This window comes from Pyrus communis, chromosome 5, assembly GCF_963583255.1.
Source record: "Pyrus communis chromosome 5, drPyrComm1.1, whole genome shotgun sequence".
NCBI classification, from domain to species: Eukaryota; Viridiplantae; Streptophyta; class Magnoliopsida; order Rosales; family Rosaceae; genus Pyrus; species Pyrus communis.
In genome coordinates, this window is record NC_084807.1 from 18,314,794 (window position 1) to 18,337,649 (window position 22,856).

Consider the following 22,856-nt stretch of genomic DNA (forward strand, 5'->3'; position numbering starts at 1 on the left):
CTTTACAAAAGTACTTTTCGGATTTGTAGTTCCGTAAAACCCCTATTGTAACTCCGGTTTCGATTCAAATTACGCTTACGCAATCGTCCCGTCGAGAACTTTGAGAGTACAGTAAAATAAGAACTTGCATGCGGCACTAAATGACAGTCAACGAAAATCAACAATCTCGCCAATAGGGCATTTTCGTCAATTCACTCTTTTAAAAATTAATAAAATCGTAAAATTAGGGATGGGTTATCACATTTTTATTTTTAATTTGTACCCATTTTTAATTTGCAACCCTTTTTTTTTCATTTGTACCCCATTTTCTTTTTTAATTTGTACCCATATATTAATTCCTTTTTGTGCCCATATTTTTTTAACTTTTATTTGTATTTGTACCCCATTTTTAATTTTGCTAAATTACCTATGCTAATTATGTGTATTTATTTTATGTTTTAGAATATATCAATTGTCACATCATGGGCTCGACATCACCGTAGCATGATATTTGTTTGCTTTGGGCCCCGACCACACCCTCATGGTTTTGTTTTTGGGAACTCAAACGAGAACTTCCCAGTGGGTCACCCATCATGGGAATGCTCTCGCCTGAACTCGCTTAACTTCGGAGTTCCGATGAACTCTGAAGCCAGTGAGCTCCCAAAATGCCTCGTGTTAGGTAGAGATGGGAATATACATATAAGGCTTACAGGATCCACTCCCTTGGGTGATGTGGGATGTAACAATCCACCCTCCTTAGGCACCCGACATCCTCGTCGGCACACTCGCACCACATGACAGAGTGGCTCTGATACCAAATTATCACATCCTGACCTGGGCTCCCACCATATCCCAGGCTCGACTCTACCGTAGCACGATATTGTCCACTTTGGGCTTCGACCACTCCCTCACGGTTTTGTTTCTGGGAACTCACATGAGAACTTCCCAGTGGGTCACCCATCTTGGGAATGCTCTCGCCCGAACTTGCTTAACTTCGGAGTTTTGATGAACTCCGAAGCCAGTAAGCTCCCAAAAGGCCTCATGCTAGGTAAAAATGGGAATATACTGTTTGGACCCAAAATTAGACCATCGGCTCGAGTAATCGAGGCCGTTGAGTACGCGTACTTCCAACCATCGGATGAAAAGTGAAGGTAATTTTGCTATTATTGAAAGATATATTGTGGTTTTAATCATGGCACTATCTTTTAATATGTTTTAGCCCTTCTCTGCATGGGATAATATTAAGTAGAAGAATTGAATTCATTTGCAATTTTTTAAATCAGCACATGCATATACGTGGAAGGTTGGGAGATTATTTCCCAGGTAATTATGCACCACAAGTTTGTGATGGTTATCTCCAGAAAGCAACCAACCACAGCGGTGTACGTGGATTGGTGGTTATTTTGATGGGCCTTATTTGATCAAATCCAAGCATGCAGGCTATCTTGGGATTTGATGTGATAGGGCTGAGCACAAGGATTGAATGGGGTTGCAATTTTGACTAATTTCAGAGTTTTGGGAGTAGTAAGGCTTATCTGACGCAATCGGTGGAAGAGTTCTAATGCATGGCGGAAGCCTATATCAGCTTATCAACCAACACGCATATGTCCCTATAAATACAGAGGTAGTGGCAATGTAAAAGAGGACCTTTAATTCAACACACAACTGCCCTGCGCAAACCTCTCAAACATGTTGAGATTTTTTTTTTTCTTTTTTTTTTCGCCAACACATCTTCAGTTTGGATAAACAATACTGTTGCCGTAGAATCAGCCGTTCCTAGAGCACCTTCAGTTTGGATAAACAACATTGTGTCGAGGCCGACTGGTTATCTATCCAAGTCTCGGTTGAGAAGGATTTTCGAATCCTTATTGGCAGAGGTCATCTTATTAGCCTTCTCGGCGAGGTGATGTATTACCAGGTTACTACATTCAGCACCCTGAGAGCCAGATTTGATATTGAACTTCACAGAACTAGCAGCCTTGTCTTCAGGCTTTAGAACCCGAAGGCCGAGACGTGTTTCTTCCTCGGCCATAGTCACAAGATTAAGAAGTCAACAGCGCTCTCAACGCAACATCAACAAATTGTACTCCTCGGCCAAGCTAGGCTGACGAGTTGGCATGCCCTGCATCAATCGAAGGACGTAGTTAGCTCATTAGTTACTCGGCCTGCGCGCCACGTAGGCTTTATAATTTTTAAGGTCAACATTTACATCTATGGCTTATAGGATCTACTCCCCTGGGCAATGTGGGATGTAACATCAATAGTTATTTTTTAAAATATGTTAATTATTATGTGGGTGTACATTAAATTTTTTTTCTATAATTTTGTGAAGAACAATATTACTCTAAAATTGATTATTAACAATTTATTATATTTTAAAAATATTATTTGAATTTGTTTAGATTTCATAATTTGTGGGACATTAAATGCATAATTGCATGAGTTAAATTGCTTAAATGATGCTAAGTACATCCATCAAAATATTTAAACAAACAAGGTTTCAATCTAACAATTAGGTTGATTAGGGACCGGAACCAAAATAAACAAAGCGGAAAAATTAGGTTCTCATCCATACTTTTCCTCCTCCATTGATTAAAATCTTATTCTTTTTCAATTTTTTTATCAAGGTCCTTAGATTTTAATAAACGTCATTAATCAATAATAAAATATTTTTTTTATTTCTAAATAAGTAAATATATTCATTTAATGTTAGAAACTTTACATTTGATATATGGTATATCCATATTTATGGCCAAATTTTTTTATCATATATTTTTTAGTTTGTACCCATTTTTAATTTGCAGCCCTTTTTTTAATTTGTACCCATTTTCTTTTTTAATTTGTACCCATGTATTAATTCCTTTTTGTGCCCATATTTTTTTAACTTTTATTTGTATTTGTACCCATTTTTAATTTTGCTAAATGTACCCATGCTAATTATATGTATTTATTTTATGTTTTAAATATATCAATAGTTATTTTTTTAGAAAAATATGTTAATTATTATGTGGGTACATTATTTGTTTTTTGCTATACTTTTTGTGAAGAACAATATTACTCTAAAATTGATTTTTAACTATTTATTATATTTTAAAAATGTAATTTGAATTTGTTTAGATTTCATAATTTGTGTTACATTAAATGCATAATTGAATGAGTTAAATCTCTTAAATGATGCTAAGGACCTCAATCAAAATATTTAAACAAACAAGGTTTCAATCTAATAATTAGGTTGATTAGGGACCGGAACCAAAATGACTCTTATAATTTTTTGCGTCAGGCGCGTGCATTAAACGTGAGAGTGAAACGTGTGTCAGGGGACAAAAAAGGTCTGTGGGGCCCGTGCTACAGTGCTCCTAATGCATGGTGATGTGGCTTGTTCTTGTGCGTTGGATTTTAATCATTGGATTTCCAATAGTAAAAAAATTGAATTCAAACCCAACGGTTGGCACACGTGGCTGGGCCATTGAATTTTAAACAATCATATAATCCAACGATTCTTACTAATACTTCAACTGTCATATAATTCAACGGTTCTTAGAGTGAGAGATTCGAAGAATGACTGCACTAAAAGAAGCAAAAATAATACATGCATTTACTTAACACATTACCATTGAACGGTCATAATGCAACTAAAACGAAAAAGTTATCATATTTGACCGTTATATAATGAATCTATTACAATACTGTAGCCAGTTAAATTTGAGCATGAGTGAGATCAATTATTCACTACGAAAGAGTGAATTTGGGCTCAGTTTTAGCCCAAATACATTAAGTCCTAAAAGCCCAGTCAAATTTCTGCCACAGGGAGTCCACATCGACAGCCAGCAAGCAGCACCGCAACTTATGCCAAGAATCATACATTTAAGTCCTAAAAGCCCCAATTTGTTTGGCGCCCTCAGCTCCACGCTAACTTATGCCAAGAATCATACGTCGTTTCAAACTCATACGCAATGACTCACTCTCTGGCGTCTTCCCAATGAACAATTTCACAATCTTCTTCCAAATATTCAATAAATCTCCGGGCTTTCTGCAAGACCAACAGACAAAGACCAGGAGGAGGAGGAAATGGTGGGTTCAAGGCATGGCCTGCCTTCACGGATGAGCACCGCGGCTGCCAGCAGGGTTGATTTCGAAGGAAACGTGGATACCATGTTCAGAGAATCCAAAGATCAGCAGAAACAGTTCCATTCCGTGCGCGTTTCCGACGCCAATTTGGGTTTCGGAGAGCGGGCTTTCGCCGCCGCCGGCGCCGCCTTCGTCTCTGCGATTATCGTTAACCCTCTTGACGTTGCCAAGGTTCCGCAATTTCTGTCTCTTTTTCTTTTTCTTTTTTTTTTTTTTTTTCTAATTTTTTGGATTATTTGTGTTTAAATTTGTTCATTTCTTCATCTTTTGGACAATTTGTATAGTGAAATTACCATTTTCCCATATGCTGTGATTGACAAGATCATATATTTTTAGGAAATTAACGAAAAGTCTAAAAAAATTTCCCTTTTAATGATAAAAAAGATACAGCAAATAATACCAGAAAAAGGTATAAATGTGGTTTTTCGTTAAAGGTGAAGATTATCGGAAGTGTTTTGTTAAAACTTCAATTATTTTTTCTGCTGTGAATTAATAAAAGGGTAATTTTATTGATTTAGAAGTTACCCTTTTGAACTGATTGGCGTTTGCCCTTGCGTGTTTAGAAAGTTCTCTGCTTTAATGTTTGTGTTATGGGAATTGATTGGTGTTATGCATTTTTATTGCATTGCCTTCAGACAAGGTTGCAAGCACAGGCTGCTGGAGTTCCTTATCAAGGGCTGTGTGATGTGGCTTGTCCGGAACCAAACGAGGTATGTGTGCAACTGGCTTTCAATTACTTAGTTTATTACTACTCTTTTATTGTGTTCATCTTCAATTCAGAATTACTTTGGAATAAGCTTGAATCGTAGCTAGCTTATTTCGGCCTGGTTTGGTATTGAGGTGATTCTGAAAAAAGCTGGTATCAAAAAAAGTTGGGAGTTGTTTTTGCGTTTGGTAAACATTCAGCTTCAGTTTTTTTTCACAGTTTTGGGTGAAAAAAAGCCAAAAACAAGAAGCTGCAAAACCCAGCTTTGAAAAAACGGTTTTTTTTCACATCTGTTTTACATAAAAGTTTACCAAACATTATAATACTGCTTTTTTTTTTCAAAAGCACTTTTACAAAAAAGTTTACCAAGCACTCTGCTGCTTTATTTCACAACTGCTTATTCTCACAGCACAGCAGAAGCAGCTTTTTTTTAAAGCACAGCAATACCAAACCAGCCCTTCATGCATGGATATTTCCTTGTACTGAAGCAACTTTAATTTTGGCTTTGGGATTGTCTTTAGATGCTTTCAGAGTTGAGATCTTCCACGCCACGCATAAGGTCAGTACTTGGAACAAAGACTGTCTGCCCTCCGGAGTGTAACCAGTATAAAGGAACACTGGATGTGCTGTACAAAGTCATACGCCAGGTAGTGGATATATACGCAGTATTTCTATCTAGCATATTCATATCTGAAAGGGAGTAACTTATCTTCCTTTGTGTTTATAATCAAAATATCTATCGTTAAAACAACTTTTGCAATCCAATAGATTGCTCCTGTCATATTGTGTTGTAAAGTGTCGACTTTAAGTATTTGTTTCATAGGTTAAACCAGGCATAGGTTTTTTAATTAACCTTTAGTAAAAATCTACTCACTCTCTCTCATTAATTGCAGACGTCTTGAAAGTGCTGTGTACAGTCTTAGATAGAGAGTAACTGGGTATGTTTCATGTTAAGACACTTTTCAGTGCCTTGTCCATGTGCCTAATGTATCCCCATTAAGGGACAATCTGTTTATTTTTCAGATCATCGTCTTTCAGTTTGTAGGCAAACTTATAGTAATATTAGAGGGGTTTCACAGGAAGGATTTTGGAGACTCTGGAGAGGCACTACTGCAAGCTTAGCATTGGCCATGCCAACTGTAAGTCTTTCTCTTTCCAAGAATTACCTCTTTATCCAAATGGTTCCTTGCAGCGTTAGATTCCACGCACTTTGTTCTGGGAGTTATGCTGCTAGTAGTTACTTTCTATATGTCAATCAGGTGGGGATCTACATGCCTTGCTATGACATTTTCCGCAATTGGATGGAAGATTTCACGACTCAGAATGCTCCAAATTTAACACCATATGTGCCATTAGTTGCAGGGTCAATAGCACGATCATTAGCTTGCATTTCTTGTTACCCTGTTGAGCTGGCAAGGACGCGCATGCAGGTATCTTATATGTAGATTTGATGTCCTCATTTATCTTTTGTGTCACCTCTCGACCAATCCCATGAATGTGATGTCAATAACTCTACCTCAAATCATCTTAGTTTCTGGCATGAGTACAAATTATGATGTGATTTGAAATTGAAAAAAAATTAACAATTGTTATTGAGGATCTGTGACCTATTTCAGCATAGAAATACAATTAGCATCAGACAACAAGATGGCTATTAACTAATGTTTAGTGATTAGTTTCTTTAACTATATATTTTACCCAATAGAAACCATGTCTCCGAATCTTTGATAAACGGTCCTTCATGTAGTGACTACTCATCTTGATGATTAGGTAAGGAGAACTACTCTATGTGGATGGTAACTTTTTTTTCTTTCATTTTCTCCCAGAATTGAAATTTCTCAATTCTACGTTCTTGAAATGTAGGCATTCAGGGAAAGCCAAGCCGGTGTGAAGCCTCCAGGAGTTTGGGGGACGCTGAATAGGGTCATTGACCCTGTCAAGAACAAAACCCCCCTTCAAAACTGTATGTGAACTCCCTACTTCTAGTTTTGATTTATATCACTATTTTTCCATCTATCTTAAGTAATTGGATTTGCAGCTGATTTTGATGACCTTTCTTTTTGTCTTATGTAACAGTACAAAACTATCGCCTCTTGTGGACTGGCCTTGGGGCGCAACTTGCTCGCGATGTTCCTTTTTCTGCAATCTGTTGGTCAACCCTTGAGCCAGTGAGTCGCATTATTTCAAGAAAATTCAGGAGCAACCTTCTGACTTCCATTTATGTTTATGCCTTGCACCAGTAGGTGTAGATAACTTGATTCAACTTATTCTTTTGCCCATTCTGTGCAGATCAGGCGAAGAATTCTTGGTCTGGTGGGTGATGAACCCACTGCAGCCAGTGTCCTCGGGGCAAATTTCTCTGCTGGATTTATTGCAGGAAGCCTTGCAGCTGCTGCTACATGTCCACTAGACGTGGCAAAAACCCGGAGACAAATAGAGGTTATTTATCTAAAAAAGCTTCACCATGGTTTTGTTTCCTTTCCTTTCTTGGCATTGTACTGAAAGAAACAGCAAGGCAATCCTAAATATGCTACAGAGTTTATTCACGAGATTCAAGCGCACCAAAATTTGAAAAGATTATTTGTTTGAATTTTAACAGTTTTGTTTTTGCAGAAGGATCCGACAAGAGCATTAATGATGACAACAAGAAAAACGTTGCTCGAAATTTGGAGGTACGTGAGACTTCAACTGCAATATAAGCCATCAATCACATGATTTGAATTCTCTAAATTAATGTTTATTTTTCAATGTTTTTAACCAACCATAGCCTCAATCTTTTTGTGTTGGATAGGGACGGAGGGATGAAGGGGTTGTTCATGGGAGTCGTTCCCCGTGTTGGTCGTGCTGGCCCTTCTGTTGGCATAGTTGTCTCCTCATATGAAGTCGTCAAGTATTTTCTACATTATAGACATCTGACCACTCAATGATCCAAACTAACACATTCATGGATCGTTCTTGTGCTTTAGTTTCGGGATTCTGGTATACTTGTACAAAGCTCACCGGGCTTTTTAATCGTAGACGGACCTACCTTGAAGGAGCAAAATCACTCAGTTATGCGATTTCATCTGTCCGAATCACGATGTTCTTGTCATGATGGTGGGGAAAGGTTTACAAAAGCGACAGAAGATCACAACAATTTTTGGAGAATAAAAGATCTTCTTCATTGTTCCTGGGAACGCCAGGGATATATTTTATTTTTCCTTTGAAACTTTTAAGTCTTTGATTGCAGCATAACACTGCAAATATTTTCCTCATTGCAACAAAAATTGTCAATACCGATGTTCTTTTCACTGTAAGTTTGGGTTGCAAATTAGAATTCTTTATTTTTTGGATTAAGTACCTAAATCCTCCCTTTTTGTGTGATTCGAAACTAAGCTCAATATTTTCACACATTTCAAAAGAGTACTCAACTTATAGGAATTATCACATTATGAATAGGTATGAAATGACAGACTTGAATCTCTTGTATCATTTTCTTGGAATGGGAATCCTGTAATATGAGAATGGGTTCTTCATTAACCAAAGAAAATATGCTACTAGTTTGCTGCAAAAGTTTTGATTGAAGGACTGCAAGCCTGTTAGTACTTTATTGGTGGTTAGTTACAAGTTCAAGAAGGATGATGAGAGAGAAAACAAATGAGAACATGTATAGACAACTGGTTGGAAGTCTCTTGTATTTGATTGCCACTAGACGAGTTTTCATGTATATAACGTATACTATAACCATATTTCCTTTATTAAATGGTTTGGACCATTTCTCAAACAAAAATTCTTACATCAGGATCAAGCCCGATGGCCCTTGAAGAAGCTCCCACCTGTTCATCCTAAGATCAAGCCCCAACGGCCCTTTGGATCAATAACTTCAAGATCAAGCCCAAAAACCCTCGACGATCTGTTCATCCCTGTTCTTCAAGATCAAGGCCCGACGGCCCTTAAAAAAACTTCCAACTATTTATCCAAGATCAAGCTTCGACAGCCCTTGGATCAACAACACGTCAACAAACCAACATCTTACGGAGATCGAATCAGAGGACCAAATTACAAAGAGATTGTAACCTCAATATTCATTAATACTACAAATATATTTTGTACACGTGTTCTTGTCTCGTTCGTCGTCAGGAATTTCTGTGTTCACAATTATTCTTAATTAGTTGTATGCTCTGAACACATTCCTGCATTAGCATTTTCATTCTAATTACATATTTTATTCGTAGGCATGTTTAAAATGACTTTGTCACCCTCGAGTGTCAGCCAACACGTGCCTAACCTGATACTTAGGGATATCAGGGTTGGAGTGTGTCATTTCTCTTAGGCCTCTGTTAAACAACACAGTGTTACTTTGTCAACAACAAAAGCTAAATTGATGAGTACTACTGAATATCAATTCACGGGTGAGTGGCAATATATTTCTTGGTCACTTGGTGACCAAGAGAACATTTCTAGATTTTGGTCATTCGAAATTTGTGTAGTTTCATATAGTACTCAACGCGGAAGCTGGAGCACAACCAAAGCATGCACATGGAAGTAGTTTACATCTCAAAATACAAGCTTGCATCAAATTTATATTGACAAGAACATGTCGTTGCAAATTAAAAGAGAATGAGGAGCAAAAATATCTGCTACAATATATATCAATCCGGTTTTCAGTCAGTACTGGTGTATGATGGACTTGTATTTGTACAGTTAGCGTCACAAATCACAATCATATCGATTTTGTACAGTGGTGAATTTCTTTCGGTATATAATCATCTCAGCCGAATCTGGGTGACATTGCTTCTCAAATATGGTACAAAGAGAAGTAGCTAGGCTTACGAGTTACATGGAGAAGCTAGCAATAGGTGACCAGAGAAACAGAGAACAGGACCGCAGTATCTATCTGCTGCTATGTGGGATATAACTTGCTTGCACCATTAGTGAGGCTATCATGTCCGTTTTACTTGATCGCGGATTTCTTTTGCTACTTAATTATTTTAGTTAAATCTGGGTTCTACTCCTCCAGTTGGTCTTCGATTTCGTCTCCAATAGACTACAAAGAAAACTATGCTTACGAGTTACAATGAAAAGTTAGCAGTGGCTGATCAAATCAGAGAAACATATTAGTATATACAAAAACAAAACAGGAAAGAGGACATGGATGATGTGCTGCTGCCTGAAATTAATTTTTAAGTTAGACACCATCCTCCAACGAAATTAAAAAAAATTCTGCGTTGTATTGGCTTGAATTACTAGTTAACTTAATATTTGAATTCTTAACTAGTTTAGAATGCGCTGAAAATCAAAATATGAATTACTATTTTACTGCAGAAATTTTTAATTTTAAGAAAATTCAAAGGGATGAGGCAACAGCACTCACCGTTCATCCCCTTAATCTTATTAAAATTAAAAGAGAAATACAAATGAGGGGAACGTAAAACCAAACCTTGCCAAGGAAACAATAGAGCAAGTGATACGGCAGGGGAACCCAACTTACTAGAGAGAAAACATAAAGTTAAAAAACAAATTCATCTAAAACGATTTGCTACAGAAATCTCTTAATGTAAAACAATTAAACTAGAACAATATTCATAAAAAACAGTTGCTTGGAGAAGTCCCTATGAATTAAGTTCTTACAAACAAGGCACGGTATCAAATCATTTACCAAGGAAAACATATCCCTAGTACATTTGTGCGATCTCATTATTTCGGTATTAAGCAGAATCCAATACATGAAAGCTTCTGCAGATAATTTGGTCATGGCAACCACACAATCGAAGTGGAGTGAAGAAGATGCGTGATGCTACATATAAAAATAAACAAGCACCAGTAAGTTCGACGAAGACAATTAATCATAAAAACCAAATTATCGTGATGGATTGTTGATAGGGAGATTACGTACCACACACTATAGCTTATCTGTTAAGCGTCCGTTAATTTCCCCTTGATCAACACTACCCTCACATAAAACCAATCATTCAGCAAATTCAAGAACTTGAAGTATGTGTACCTCCATTCCCTGATGTATATCAGACTTCCACAAACTCCCCAAAACCCAACAGCAAACCTGAGCCCCATGCTGATGTAAAATCTGTAGCTTATAAGCTGATCATCCTTGTCGTCTTCATTACTAACTTGATCTGGACCTATTTCTTCACTTACACACGGATTTTGAAGTGGAGGTCCACAGAGCTATGGATTTCCAGCATAAACAGTGGGATCAAAACTTTGGAGCTGGGTGCCAGTTGGAATCTTTCCAGTCATGTAGTTGTATGACAAGTCCAAGAAACCAAGACGATCTATGCGAGCAAGGCTTGCTGGAAATCTTCCATCTTTCTGATTTCTTGACAAATCAAGTGAATCCAATGACTCCAATTTTCCACTGTCTGGAGTAATTTGACCCGTTAATTGGTTTCTCGATAGGTTTAAAGAAACCAAGCCAACTAGGCAGCTGATTTCAGTTGGATCCCCATTTAACTTATTGCTTGAGAAATCAATTCTCTTCACAAGTCCCGAAGTGTTTGTGTACACCCGCATGCTTCCTTTCCATATGAAAGTTGCGTCATCCTCATAACTAGTCCCCATGGATGAATGTCCATCAGTATTTCTCATATAAGAATGTTCGACGGTTAGACTTGAATTTCCTTTCTGAGCCAGAGTAGTCAACTTTTTTAGGCAATTTGGTATACCTCCAGAGATGTTGTTCACAGACACATCCAAAATTTGAATGTATAATTTGCGGGGGCAAGCTTCCATTGAAGCGGTTAGAGGAAAGCATTAAGATAACCAAATTCTGAAAGCTATCCCCCAACCAATTTAGGTTTTGATCCCGATAATTGGTTATCTGCAACATCAATAACCTTTAAACTTGTGCAATTCTTCAAGGATAAAGGCAACTCTCCCATAAACTGATTGCTTCATAATTTCAATGTTTCGATCCCAAATAAGGAGCCTATCGTCGTGGGAAATTTTCAGGAAATTGTAACTCAAACCAAGCATGACTAGATTGCCCAAATGTGTCAAGCATTCTGGAAGTTCTCCAGCGAGATTGTTGATTGATAAGAAAACTTAAACTCATAGCTGTACTTGCACACAAGAAAGAAATCGACCCTGAAATGTTATTATTAGAGAGATCTAAATATGACGCATGTGATAGAGTTGCAGGAATTGGACCTTCAATTTGGTTCAAACTTAAATGCAGTTCAGGCTAATTTGTAAAATCCACTGTCAAATTTGCAAACATTTCTCCAATTTGGCTATGGGAAAGACTAATGAATGTCACGTTACAAGGCAGACCCCAAAACCAACTTGGAAGGATGTCGGAAATTCCAGCATCAGAAATATCAAGGTATGTAAAGCCCCTTTGTGTGTGAAGCCATTTTGGGAAATACGGATCCATCTTGCAAGACCCCAAATTTATGTGATCCGATTGGAAAGGAGGAACCCAATTAGAGTTGAGGTTCAAACCTAGTGAGTTAAAGGATAAATTCAAATATATTAATTTGGAAAGTTTTGAGAAATGAGTTTCCGAAATGGCCCCTTCCAAAGAATTCATGCCAAAACTAATATCCTCTAGCTTGGACATTTGGCCAATACTTTCAGGTATTCTTCCACCCAGTTAGTTGGTTGTTGGAAAGGAAAATGACTTTCAACAATGAAAAGTTTGTAAGATTAGGAATGTGACCCTGTAAGATTATTATCATTGAGGTATAAACTCTGTAGTTTTGAGTACATGTAGACAAAATTTGAACAAACTTGGAAACTTGACCACTCAGATTATTTATTGAAAGCTTCACTGATCTCAAAATACATAACCCAGAAAAACAATGAGGTTTCGCTCCTTCAAGATGGTTAAAAGAGAGATCAAGATCGGCAAGAGAGCTCATGTTTCCAAAAACATTTGGAATCGAAGCAGTCAAATGGTTGAATGAAAGATCAAGATTAACAAGGCTACTATTGTAGTGGGACAACCATAGAAATAATGAAGAATTAGAGAGATGGTTGTGTTAAGGAAGGAATCTCAGATTGATTAGTCAATATTGTAAATTGATATTTAGTTATTTACTTTCTTGTTTAGTCTTTGATTAGCCTTATTTGTAGGCAATAGAATAGGATACAATTGTGGTAGTCATTGTATAAAGTTGTAATTATTGTTTGATGAATACACACAGAAATTTATTCTCCCACACTACGTTTCTTATGATGGTACCAGAGCGATCGATCTTGGAAAATAAAAAAAACAAGAAACAAATACAAACCTACCAAACATAGCTATGGGCGACAAACCAGACAAGTCAACCTCTTCAGGCATGACTTCACATCAGAAGTGGGAAACCCCAATCAGCCACTTTACCTCCACCACTCGGATCAACTTGGTGCAATGTGTCGCTGCTGCTTGTGGAAGATAACTACGGTACATAGGATCAATCCATGTCCATGGCCTTAATGGTCAAAAACAAATTAGGGCTTGTTGATGTAACGATCAAGAAGCGAAGTGAAGAACAAATTGAAGAATTACAACAATGGAATTGATGTAACAACTTGGTGAAAATATGGCTGCTCGGTTCCATGTTGAAGGAAATCTCTAGAAGTGTCATACACTGCAAGGATGCACAGCAGATGTGGCTCGACCTACAAGAGAGGTTTTCTCATGTGAACATTATCCAACTATTTCACATAGAAAATGAAATTCATGATGTGTACAAGGCAATATGATGTTGAGTTCATATTTCACCAAACTAAAAAGCCTTTGGGATGAACGAAATGTGCTATGTTCTATCTCGATTTGTGGCTGTGATACGAAGAAGGAGATCACCTTTTACGTTGAAACCTAGAAAACGATGAAGTTTCTCATAGGTTTGAATAAGTCTTACTCTACCGTTCGTAGCAATACTCTTCTTCTTGAGCCCTTGCCCACTATAAACAAGGTTTATTCACTTGTTCTTCGCCATGAGAGACAAGCCGAAGTCTTAAGTGGAAGGAGCACTGCCCAACCAGAAGCTGCCGTGTTCACTGTGAAAGGTGCAGGTCGAGAGACTAAATCCAAAGATGGTGGTCTGCGATGTGGAAAGTGAAACAAGACGAACCACAATATAAAGAATTGCCGTGCCCATCTCAAGTGCACTTTCTACGAGTGGATAGGCTATTCATTCGAGTATTGCTGCAAAAGAAAAACAGTCGCAGAAATAGAACCATGCATTCTTCCAAGGGAAATCAAGTTGCCAACTAGGAGGTGATGTCCAATTTTCCATTCTCTCAAGAAGATTGCAAACAAATCCTCCAAATGTTGAATAAGAACAAATCCTCTTTTGCCAATCACGTCGATAATTCATCGAATCACGAAGACCTTTCAGGTAAAGCATTTTCATTCATACATGATGGCAAGAAAAATGTTTAGATCTTGGATAGTGGTGCTACAGACCACATAGTTTGTAGCCCCGACTCCCTTACGTCCTCAATGCCCATTAAAAATCACATCGTTGAGTTACCAAATGGATCCCTTGCCACGGTCACTCATGTTGGACAAGTTATTTTGTCTCTTAATCTCATCCTTGACAACGTCCTATGTGTCCCACTTTTTAAGTTGAATTTAATATCTATTAGCAAATCAGCCTACGATTTCCCTCTCCATTACGATTTTCTTAAATCATTTTTGTGTCATACAAGACCTATGCTCGGGGAAGATGATTGGGACGGGAATTGAACGGGAGAAACTTTATTACCTCGATCCACCAAAGATAGGGACATGCAATGCCATCCAAACAACTCTTCCTAGCCTTTGGCATCAACGCCTAGGACATCCATCCCATAAAGTTACAATGTAATTTCCTTTTTTCCAAAATAAAACTTGCGAAACCAATCAATGTTTAATTTTCCTTTGGCTAAACAAACGAGGTTGCCTTTTTCATTAAGTTCCATGTCTACTACATCATGTTTTGAATTGATAAATGTTGATATTTGGGGTGGTTACCAAGTGCCTTCTCTTTCCGGTGCAAAATACTTCCTTACCATTGTTGATGATCATACTAGGTGCACCTGGATCTATTTGATGAAACATAAGTCTGACACAAATGAGCTTCTCACCCAATTCATCCATATGGTTAAAACACAATTCAACACTAAAGTCAAAGTGGTTCGTAGTGACAATGGTCCCAAGTTTAAACTTGACAAGTTTTCTGCCTTACAAGGATTCATCCATCAAACAAGTTGCATCAACATACCACAACAAAATGGTGTCATTGAACATAAGCATAGACATTTGCTCAATGTTGCTCGAGCGTTGCTTTTCCAAGCCAATTTACCTAAACGATTTTGGGGGGATGCAATCCTTGCTTCGGCATACCTCATTAACCGAACACCAACACCCATTCTTCAAGGGCAAACACCATATGAAAAGTTGTTTCACAAAACACCCAACTATTCTCACTTACGAGATTTTGGTTGTCCCTGTTTTGCGCCCACTCATGCATAAAAACCTTCCAAGTTTAATCCATGTGCACGTCGTTGCATTTTTCTAGGCTATCCTTATGGTCAAAAGGGTTATAAATTGTTTGACCTTCATCTTCAAAACGTTTTTGTCTCCAGGGATGTCATTTTCTTCGAAGACCAATTCCCTTATCAACACTTAGAAAATTCCGTTGCCCATACACCTCCAACCACCCCTCATGCCTCCTTACTCCACTTTGACATGGACTATTTCCATGCAATATCTCAACCTAACCCTTTCTCTAATAAACCACCTTCAGATACTACATCTGCCACATCCCCATCATCATCCCATATGCCTTTAATCTCTCTACCTTCAGATAATCCATCAGCCGACCCCACCACCCCACCCCTATGCCTTTCCCTTTAGAACACACGGCAACCTAAACATCCTCATCTCCTTTCCATACAACCTTGCCCACACCCAACCCACCCCACCCCGACGCGTTACACGACCCACCAAACCTTCATCCTTTTTGCAGGACTTTCACGTTGAGGCCTCTCTCTCTTTAAAGACTGCTTTCACATCTTTAACGAACGTGGTTCGGTCGTTGTCAGGTACTTCTCATCCCTTTTCTAGTCACTTATCATATGACCATCTCTCACCCACATATAAAGCCTATATTGCTAATCTCACCCTCTTTAAAGAACCTACTAGTTTTTCATAGGCTATCCAAGTTCCACACTGGCGAGATGTCATGCAACATGAACCTGCAGCCCTCCATGCCAATAAAACGTGGACGCTCATGCCTTTCCCTCCTCACAAACACCCCATTAGATGCAAGTGGGTTTAGAAGGTGAAGCTCAAACCCGATGAGACCATTGAAAGTTACAAGACACACCTTGTTGCAAATGGGTACAGTCAAATCGAAGACGTTGATTACCGCAAAACTGTTGCTCTTGTGGCTAAGTTGACTATAGTCCGTGTAAGTGTTACAACTTTGCAAGGCTGCCATCTTCACCAACTAGACGTGAACAATGCGTTTTTACATGGTGACTTGGAAGAGGAAGTTTACATGAATTTGCATCCTGGTTTCGGACGAAAGGGGGAAACTTAAGTCTGCAAGTTAAAAAAATCTCTTTACGATTTAAAGCAAGCTTCGAGGCAATGGTTCATCAAATTATCCAATGCTCTCAAGGATGCTAGGTTTCACCAATCTTGGTCAGATTATTCATTGTTTGTCCGAAGTCGTCAAGGTACATTCATTGCTTTGCTGGTCTATATTGACGAAGTAATATTGGCAGAGTATGATTTACGTGAAATTGAAAAGACCAAACACTTTCTCTCTCGCTATTTTAAATTGAAAGACTTGGGGATGCTCAAATATTTCTTGGGGATAGAAGTTGCACGATCAAAGCATGGAATCACTCTATGTTAATGAAAATATGCGCTGGAGGTATTGGATGATGTTGGGTTTCTAGGCGTGAAACCTTCCCGGTTTCCTCTAGTCTGAAATTTGGCCCTCATGCAAATGCAAAGAAAGTTGTTGGATGATCCCTCTTCATATAGAAGGCTTGTGGGTAGATTGATATATTTGACCATCACAATACCAGACTTGGCCTATGCCGTGCATGTGTTGAGTCAATTCATAGAGAAGCCTCGGCAACCACATCTTGATGCTGCACACAAGGTACTCAAATACATTAAACATGCACCTGGGCAAGGTATTTTCTTCCCTTCCACAGGTTCATTATAGTTATAAGCATTTTGTGATGCTGATTGGGCCAGATGCAGAGATACTAGAAGATCGATAATGGGTTATTTTGTTTTACTTGGCCAAGCACCGATTTCATGGAAAACTAAGAAGCAAACCATCGTATCTCTCTCCAACATAGAAGCCGAATACCGTTCTATAGCCACTACATGTTGTGAGATTACATGATATCTTAAAGGATTTGAAAATGAATCACCAACAATTGGTTTCATTGTTTTGCGACAACCAAACCACCATATACATTGCTTCGAACCCTGTTTTTCATGAACGAATAAAGCACATGGAGATTGATTGTCATCTAGCGAGAGAATGTTCAAAAAGGAATGATACGTACGGCCTACAAACGAACGAGTGATTAGCCAGCTAATATATTCACCAAAGCATTGAATTCGACACAATTTGAAACATTACTCAGCAAGTTGGGTGTCATTAACATACACTCCAACTTGTGGGGGAGTGTTAAGGAAGGGATCTTAGATTGATTAGTCAATATTGTAAATTGATATTTAGTTATTTACTGTCTTGTTTAGTCCTTGATTAGCCTTATTTGTAGGCAACATAATAGGATACAATTGTGGTAGTCATTGTATAAACTTGTAATTCCTATGTGATGAATACACACAGAAATTTATTCTCCCACACTACGTTTCTTATGATGTTAAAAGCAAGATCAACGTGAGAAAGAGATTTAGAAGAATTTATGTTTGAAATAGTGGAAAGAACTCGAGGAGAAGGAAGGCTACTCCTCAGTAATGACACGTTTATTAGTTTGGGGAGTTTATCAACTACTTCTAGCCAATCAAAAACATTACTGAGATTGGTGAACTCAAGTCCAAATATGTTAAAGGAAGAAAGACGAGGGAGCCAATTGAGATTTTCTACATTAGCAAAGTCATTAGTGCTGAGAATGAGATACTGCAAATTGGTAAGTTTTCCAATATGGCTTGCAAAATTTCCACCAAAACAACACAAAGAAAGATCGAGGTATGTTAAGTTGGTTAGAGAACCCATGAAATCTGGAACTTGGCTCTGATTGAAAAGAATTCTAAAAAGATCCAAATATTTCAAATGCTTCAACTCAACCAATTTAGGACTAATCATCGTACCTCCCAAAAGATTGTGGCCTCGGAGATCAAGCTTAATTACATGGACTGTCAGTTTGTCACATGAGACTTACATGTAAGAAGATGATCAGTAGCATAACCACCATAATTCCCTCCATTTTAAAAGCAACTATATTCAAGAGCAAAAGGCAGAACACACAAATGTTGCAATAAACATGCATACAAGAGTGCATTAACTATTTTTATGCCCCCTGCCTTAATCAAAATATGTATTATTTGGTCTATAATACATTTCCTTCTCCATTTCTTCACTATGGGAACCAATGTAATCTCTTAAACATTTCATTAGAGTTTCTGAGTCAAGTCTTGTGAGCAAAGTATTTAATAAAAATAAAATAAAAATTCGCTTTCACATCTCAATCATGGAAAGATAACGCATGATTATGATGATGATGATGATATATGTATGTATTTATGTAAGTAATTACTGATGTTTTTTTAGGTGTTTTGGGGGGGGGGGGGGGGTGGAGGGGAACAAAAGACCGTTTGATTACAAGTATTACAAGTAGAAGCAACAAGTCATACAAGACAAAACAAATATGTATACGTAACAATCTACTAGAAGCAAGCCAGTGACCTATTCTATTTATATAAACAAATAAATGTATTGCGGCATTCATTCAAAACCTACTAGCAGTAGGCTATAATAGAGACTCTTTTATAGCATTTTTTGGACATAACTCTTTTGAGATATTTTTCTTTGGAAAACAATATATTTATGCAACTTTGTTAGCCTATTTCCTTGCATTTACTCAGTTAGTTTATATATTTTCGTGTGTTTGTAGGTTCAATTGGCTAAAGTGGTAAGAAAAGGCAATTTGGAGCATTTTAGAGTAGTTTTGGGCTTGGAATGGATAGCACATGAATGGAGTAAGGTGGATGGACGAATTTGAAGTTCAAGAAGGGCTAAGAATATGCTAAAGAGATGGAAGAATTAATTCAAGACAAAGAAGATATGGAGCATAGCAAGAAAGAAGGAACATGAGTCAAAATACCTTATTTTGTCTTAGCCAATCCTAATCCTACACTACTTTAATTCCAGCTACTAGGGGAATCCCTAATTATATTAGGACACCTAAATATATGACTCTAGAAGCCTTAATCCTAATTCTACAAGGATGCCGCACCTATCCCTTCTAGAAAACCCATTCCTTACCGTGCACTCCATCCCCTTTCCCTCTAGGATCCTGGCACACATTTCTTTCCCTTTTCCTCTTAGATTCTGATTTTAATTAGCCTTTTTCCTTGTGAATTTGGATTGCAAATCCTTCTCCAAAATTAATTAGGGTTTCTCCCTTTAAATAAATGTTTTCTGCCACACAAAAAAAAGAGCACTCATCCATCTTTCACCACAATTCACAACCCCATCCACCACACACTTTAACATAATTTCAGAGCCAAACACCTTTGTGCCGCAACTTTGCAAGGAAGGAGAGGATAGCTTGGAGTCGTACATGCTATTCAAGACTTTTTGGATTGTTGGAGCGTTTCTAGGTGTATTCAATCTTTTGTTTTCAATGTTTAAATTTAATTGTACTTGTTTAATTGCAAACATGAGGAGCTAAACTCGTTTTAGCTAGAGGAGAATTCAAAGCCATGAACATATATGTGATATGAATTGATTTCCTCCAATTATTGTTTCATAAATCGTGAATGCAATTTGCTTAACTGTTTGATTGATAACTTATTCTTGTATCTTAATTGAGGGTGCACACTTAGTTTGCATGCATGAATTTGATGCTAAAATATAAGGGATTTTCACCTAATCGTTATGAACTTATATTTGCAAGTAGTGGAGGTCGCTAGTCACGATCGTGTTAAGTAAATTCCTAGCAAGAGTATCATGCTTTTCATAGTTACGAATGCCATGTCAATGCTTATGATTTTCATAGAACTTAATGATCTTTGATATGTATCTCTATCATGCTGTTCATATAGGGAACTTGATAACAATAATTTGATTGCGTCGCTGAGTCTAATTCAATGAAATTAGGAAAATCTGAGAGTTAATTTGTGCAGTTCACAATTAATTTGGGGCATTGTCATTCATGGTTTATTGGAATAATAATTGGAAATCGATTTGTATGTGTATGTGTCATGTGTGGAGAATGACCCTCTAGCTAGCTTATCACCCATCAATTCACTCTAAATTCGTACCCTTTATTTAATAGGAAAGCTAATGAAAAGGGCTTGAAAACTTTGAGTTTTAATGATAAAGACAAAATAAAGGGTAAAGTGAATAGTATCAGGATTGACTTTTTAGTGTAAAAATGTGGTTTTTCGTTAAAGTGAACACTACTGTGGGCATTTTGTTAAAACTGCCTTATTTAATTTCTGTAACTTGTTTGTTTAAGTTTTAAATTCGTCAAAACCAATCCCCCCCCTTTTATATTTCGTGTTTTATTTAGCTAGGACCTATTTAAATATGTTTCTTTTAGTGTTTTGAGTCAAAGTTAAGTTAGAATTCGTCCAAAGTCACCCTTAGTTTCTGTTTTGAGTCAATTTGCTTGTTTTGTGCTGTTTTGAGTCATTCTAGTTTGTTTTGAGTCATTAGAGTCTAGTTTTCTATTTTTTAGTCTAGTTTAGTGTTTTAGAGTTTAAAATTGAGAGATTAGCATCCCTTCTAAACCCCGCCCTATAACGATCCCTATTTATTCATACTACTAGATAAAAAGGGCTTAAGTTTGTGTGCTATTTTATATCACTTCAAATTTTTGTTTCATGAAACTACTGCCATGTCAATGCTAAAACTATTGCCAAGAGCAAATTCCACGCATGATACTGTCTTTAATTGTGAATGCTTTTCCTGGCAAGAGTAAATTTCACGTATGATACTTTCTTCTAATCCGTTGCTAATCTCTCAATTTTAAACTCTAAAACACTAAACTAGACTCAAAAATAGAAAACTAGACTCTAATGACTCGAAACAAACTAGAATGACTCAAAACAGCACAAAACAAGCAAATTGACTCAAAATAGAAACTAAGGGTAACTTTGGACGAATTTTGACTTCACTTGATTCAAAACACTAATAAAAACAAATTAAAATAGGTTCTAACTAAGTAAACACAAAATATTAAAAGGGGAGTTGGTTTTGACGAATTTAAAACTTAAACAAAGTAAATTGATACGAATTTGGGTTGAATTGATGGGTGAAAGGTTAGTTGGAGGGTTCTTCTCCACACATGACACATATGCATACAAATCAATTTCCAATTATTATTCCAATAAACCATGAATGACAATGCCCCAAATTAATTGTGAACTGCACAAATTAACTCTCAGATTTCCCTAATTTCATTGAATTGGACTCAGGGACGCAATCAAATTATTCTTATCAAGTTCCCTATATGAACAACATGATAGATATACATATCAAAGATCATTAAGTTTTATGAAAATCATAAGCATTGACAAGGCATTCGTAACTACGAAAAGCATGATACTCTTGCTAGGAATTTACTTAACACAATCGTGACTAGCGGCCTCCACTACTTATAAATATAAGTTCATAACGATTAGGTGAAATTCCCTTATATTTTAGCATCAAATTCATGCATGCAAACTAAGTATGCATCCTTAATCAACATACAAGAATAAGTTATCAATCAAACAGTTAAGTAAATCACATTCACGTTTTACGAAACAATAATTGGATGAAATCAATTTATATCACATATATGTTCATGGCTTTGAATTCTCCCCTAGCTAAAACAAGTTTAGCTCCTCGTGTTTGCAATTAAACACGTACAATTAAATTTAAACATTGAAAACAAAAGATTGAATACACCTAGAAACGCTCCAACAATCCAAAAAGTCTTGAATGGCAGGTACGACTCCAAGTTATCCTCTCCTTCCTTGCAAAGTTGTGGCACAAAGGTGTTTGTCTCTGAAATTAGGTTAAAGTGTATTGTGGATGGGGTGGTGCAAATTATGGCGAGATATGGATGAGTGGTCCCTCTTTTGTGTGGAAGAAAACATTTATTTAAAGAGAGAAACCTTAATAATTAATTTTGGAGAAGGATTTGCAATCGAAATCCACAAGGAAAAAGGCTAATTAAAATTAGAATTCAAGAGGGAAAAGGGAAAGAAGATGCGGCAGGATCCTAAAGGAAAAGGGGAAGGAGTGCACGGCAAGGAAATTGGTTTTCTAGAAGGAATAGGTGCGGCACCTTGTATAATTAGGATTAAGCCTTCTAGAATCATATATTTAGGTGTCCTAATATAATTAGGGATCCCCCTAGCAACTGGAACTTAAGTAGTGTAGGATTAGGATTGGCTAAGACAAAATAAGCTAGTTTGGCTCATATACCTTCTTTCTTTGTTAAGCTCCAAATCTTCTTTGTCTTAAATTAATTCTTCCATCTCTTTGGCATATTCTTAGCCCTTCTTGAACTTCAAATTTGTCCATCCATCTTGCTCCATGCATGTGATATCTATTCCAAGCCCAAAACTGCTCTAAAATGCTCCAAATTGCCTTTTCTTGCCACTTTAGCCAATTGAACCTACAAACACACAAAAATAGCTTAAATCACTATAATAAATAGAAACTAACTCACTAAATGCAAGGAAATAAGCTAACAAAGTCACACAAATATGCTCCCATCAAATTCCCCCACACTTAGCTTTTGCTAGTCCTCGAGCAAAACAAAACAAACAAAACACAATCTAGACCTTCCAACATTTACCTCAGGGATTTTCAATGAAACATGACATATTAAAAATCACTATTCCCACATATTTTAG

The 22,856-nt window shown here is 37.2% G+C and overlaps 1 protein-coding gene and 1 pseudogene across 1 annotated transcript; one reads left to right on the plus strand and one right to left on the minus strand.

Annotated features, from left to right (window-relative positions):
- The first annotated feature begins 3,917 nt into the window (after positions 1–3,917).
- Positions 3,918–8,105, plus strand: LOC137735288 (mitochondrial carrier protein MTM1-like). Its single transcript, XM_068474701.1, has 10 exons — positions 3,918–4,278; positions 4,743–4,817; positions 5,335–5,460; positions 5,893–5,952; positions 6,073–6,243; positions 6,677–6,776; positions 6,890–6,981; positions 7,103–7,252; positions 7,427–7,485; positions 7,605–8,105. The coding sequence occupies exons 1-10, from the start codon at positions 4,048–4,050 to the stop codon at positions 7,738–7,740; spliced, it is 1,200 nt and encodes a 399-aa protein (XP_068330802.1). The 5' UTR covers positions 3,918–4,047; the 3' UTR covers positions 7,741–8,105.
- Positions 8,106–10,708: 2,603 nt separating this feature from the next.
- Positions 10,709–18,087, minus strand: LOC137734340 (receptor-like protein EIX2; annotated as a pseudogene).
- Positions 18,088–22,856: the final 4,769 nt, after the last annotated feature.

Excerpts from the sequence above, each read along its gene's own strand:
- LOC137735288 (XM_068474701.1), top strand. The coding sequence starts at position 4,048 with ATGGTGGGTTCAAGGCATGGCCTGCCTTCACGGATGAGCACCGCGGCT. Across the intron at positions 7,253-7,426 it reads AAACCCGGAGACAAATAGAG|AAGGATCCGACAAGAGCATT; the intron begins GTTATTTATCTA and ends TTGTTTTTGCAG. Across the intron at positions 7,486-7,604 it reads ACGTTGCTCGAAATTTGGAG|GGACGGAGGGATGAAGGGGT; the intron begins GTACGTGAGACT and ends TGTGTTGGATAG.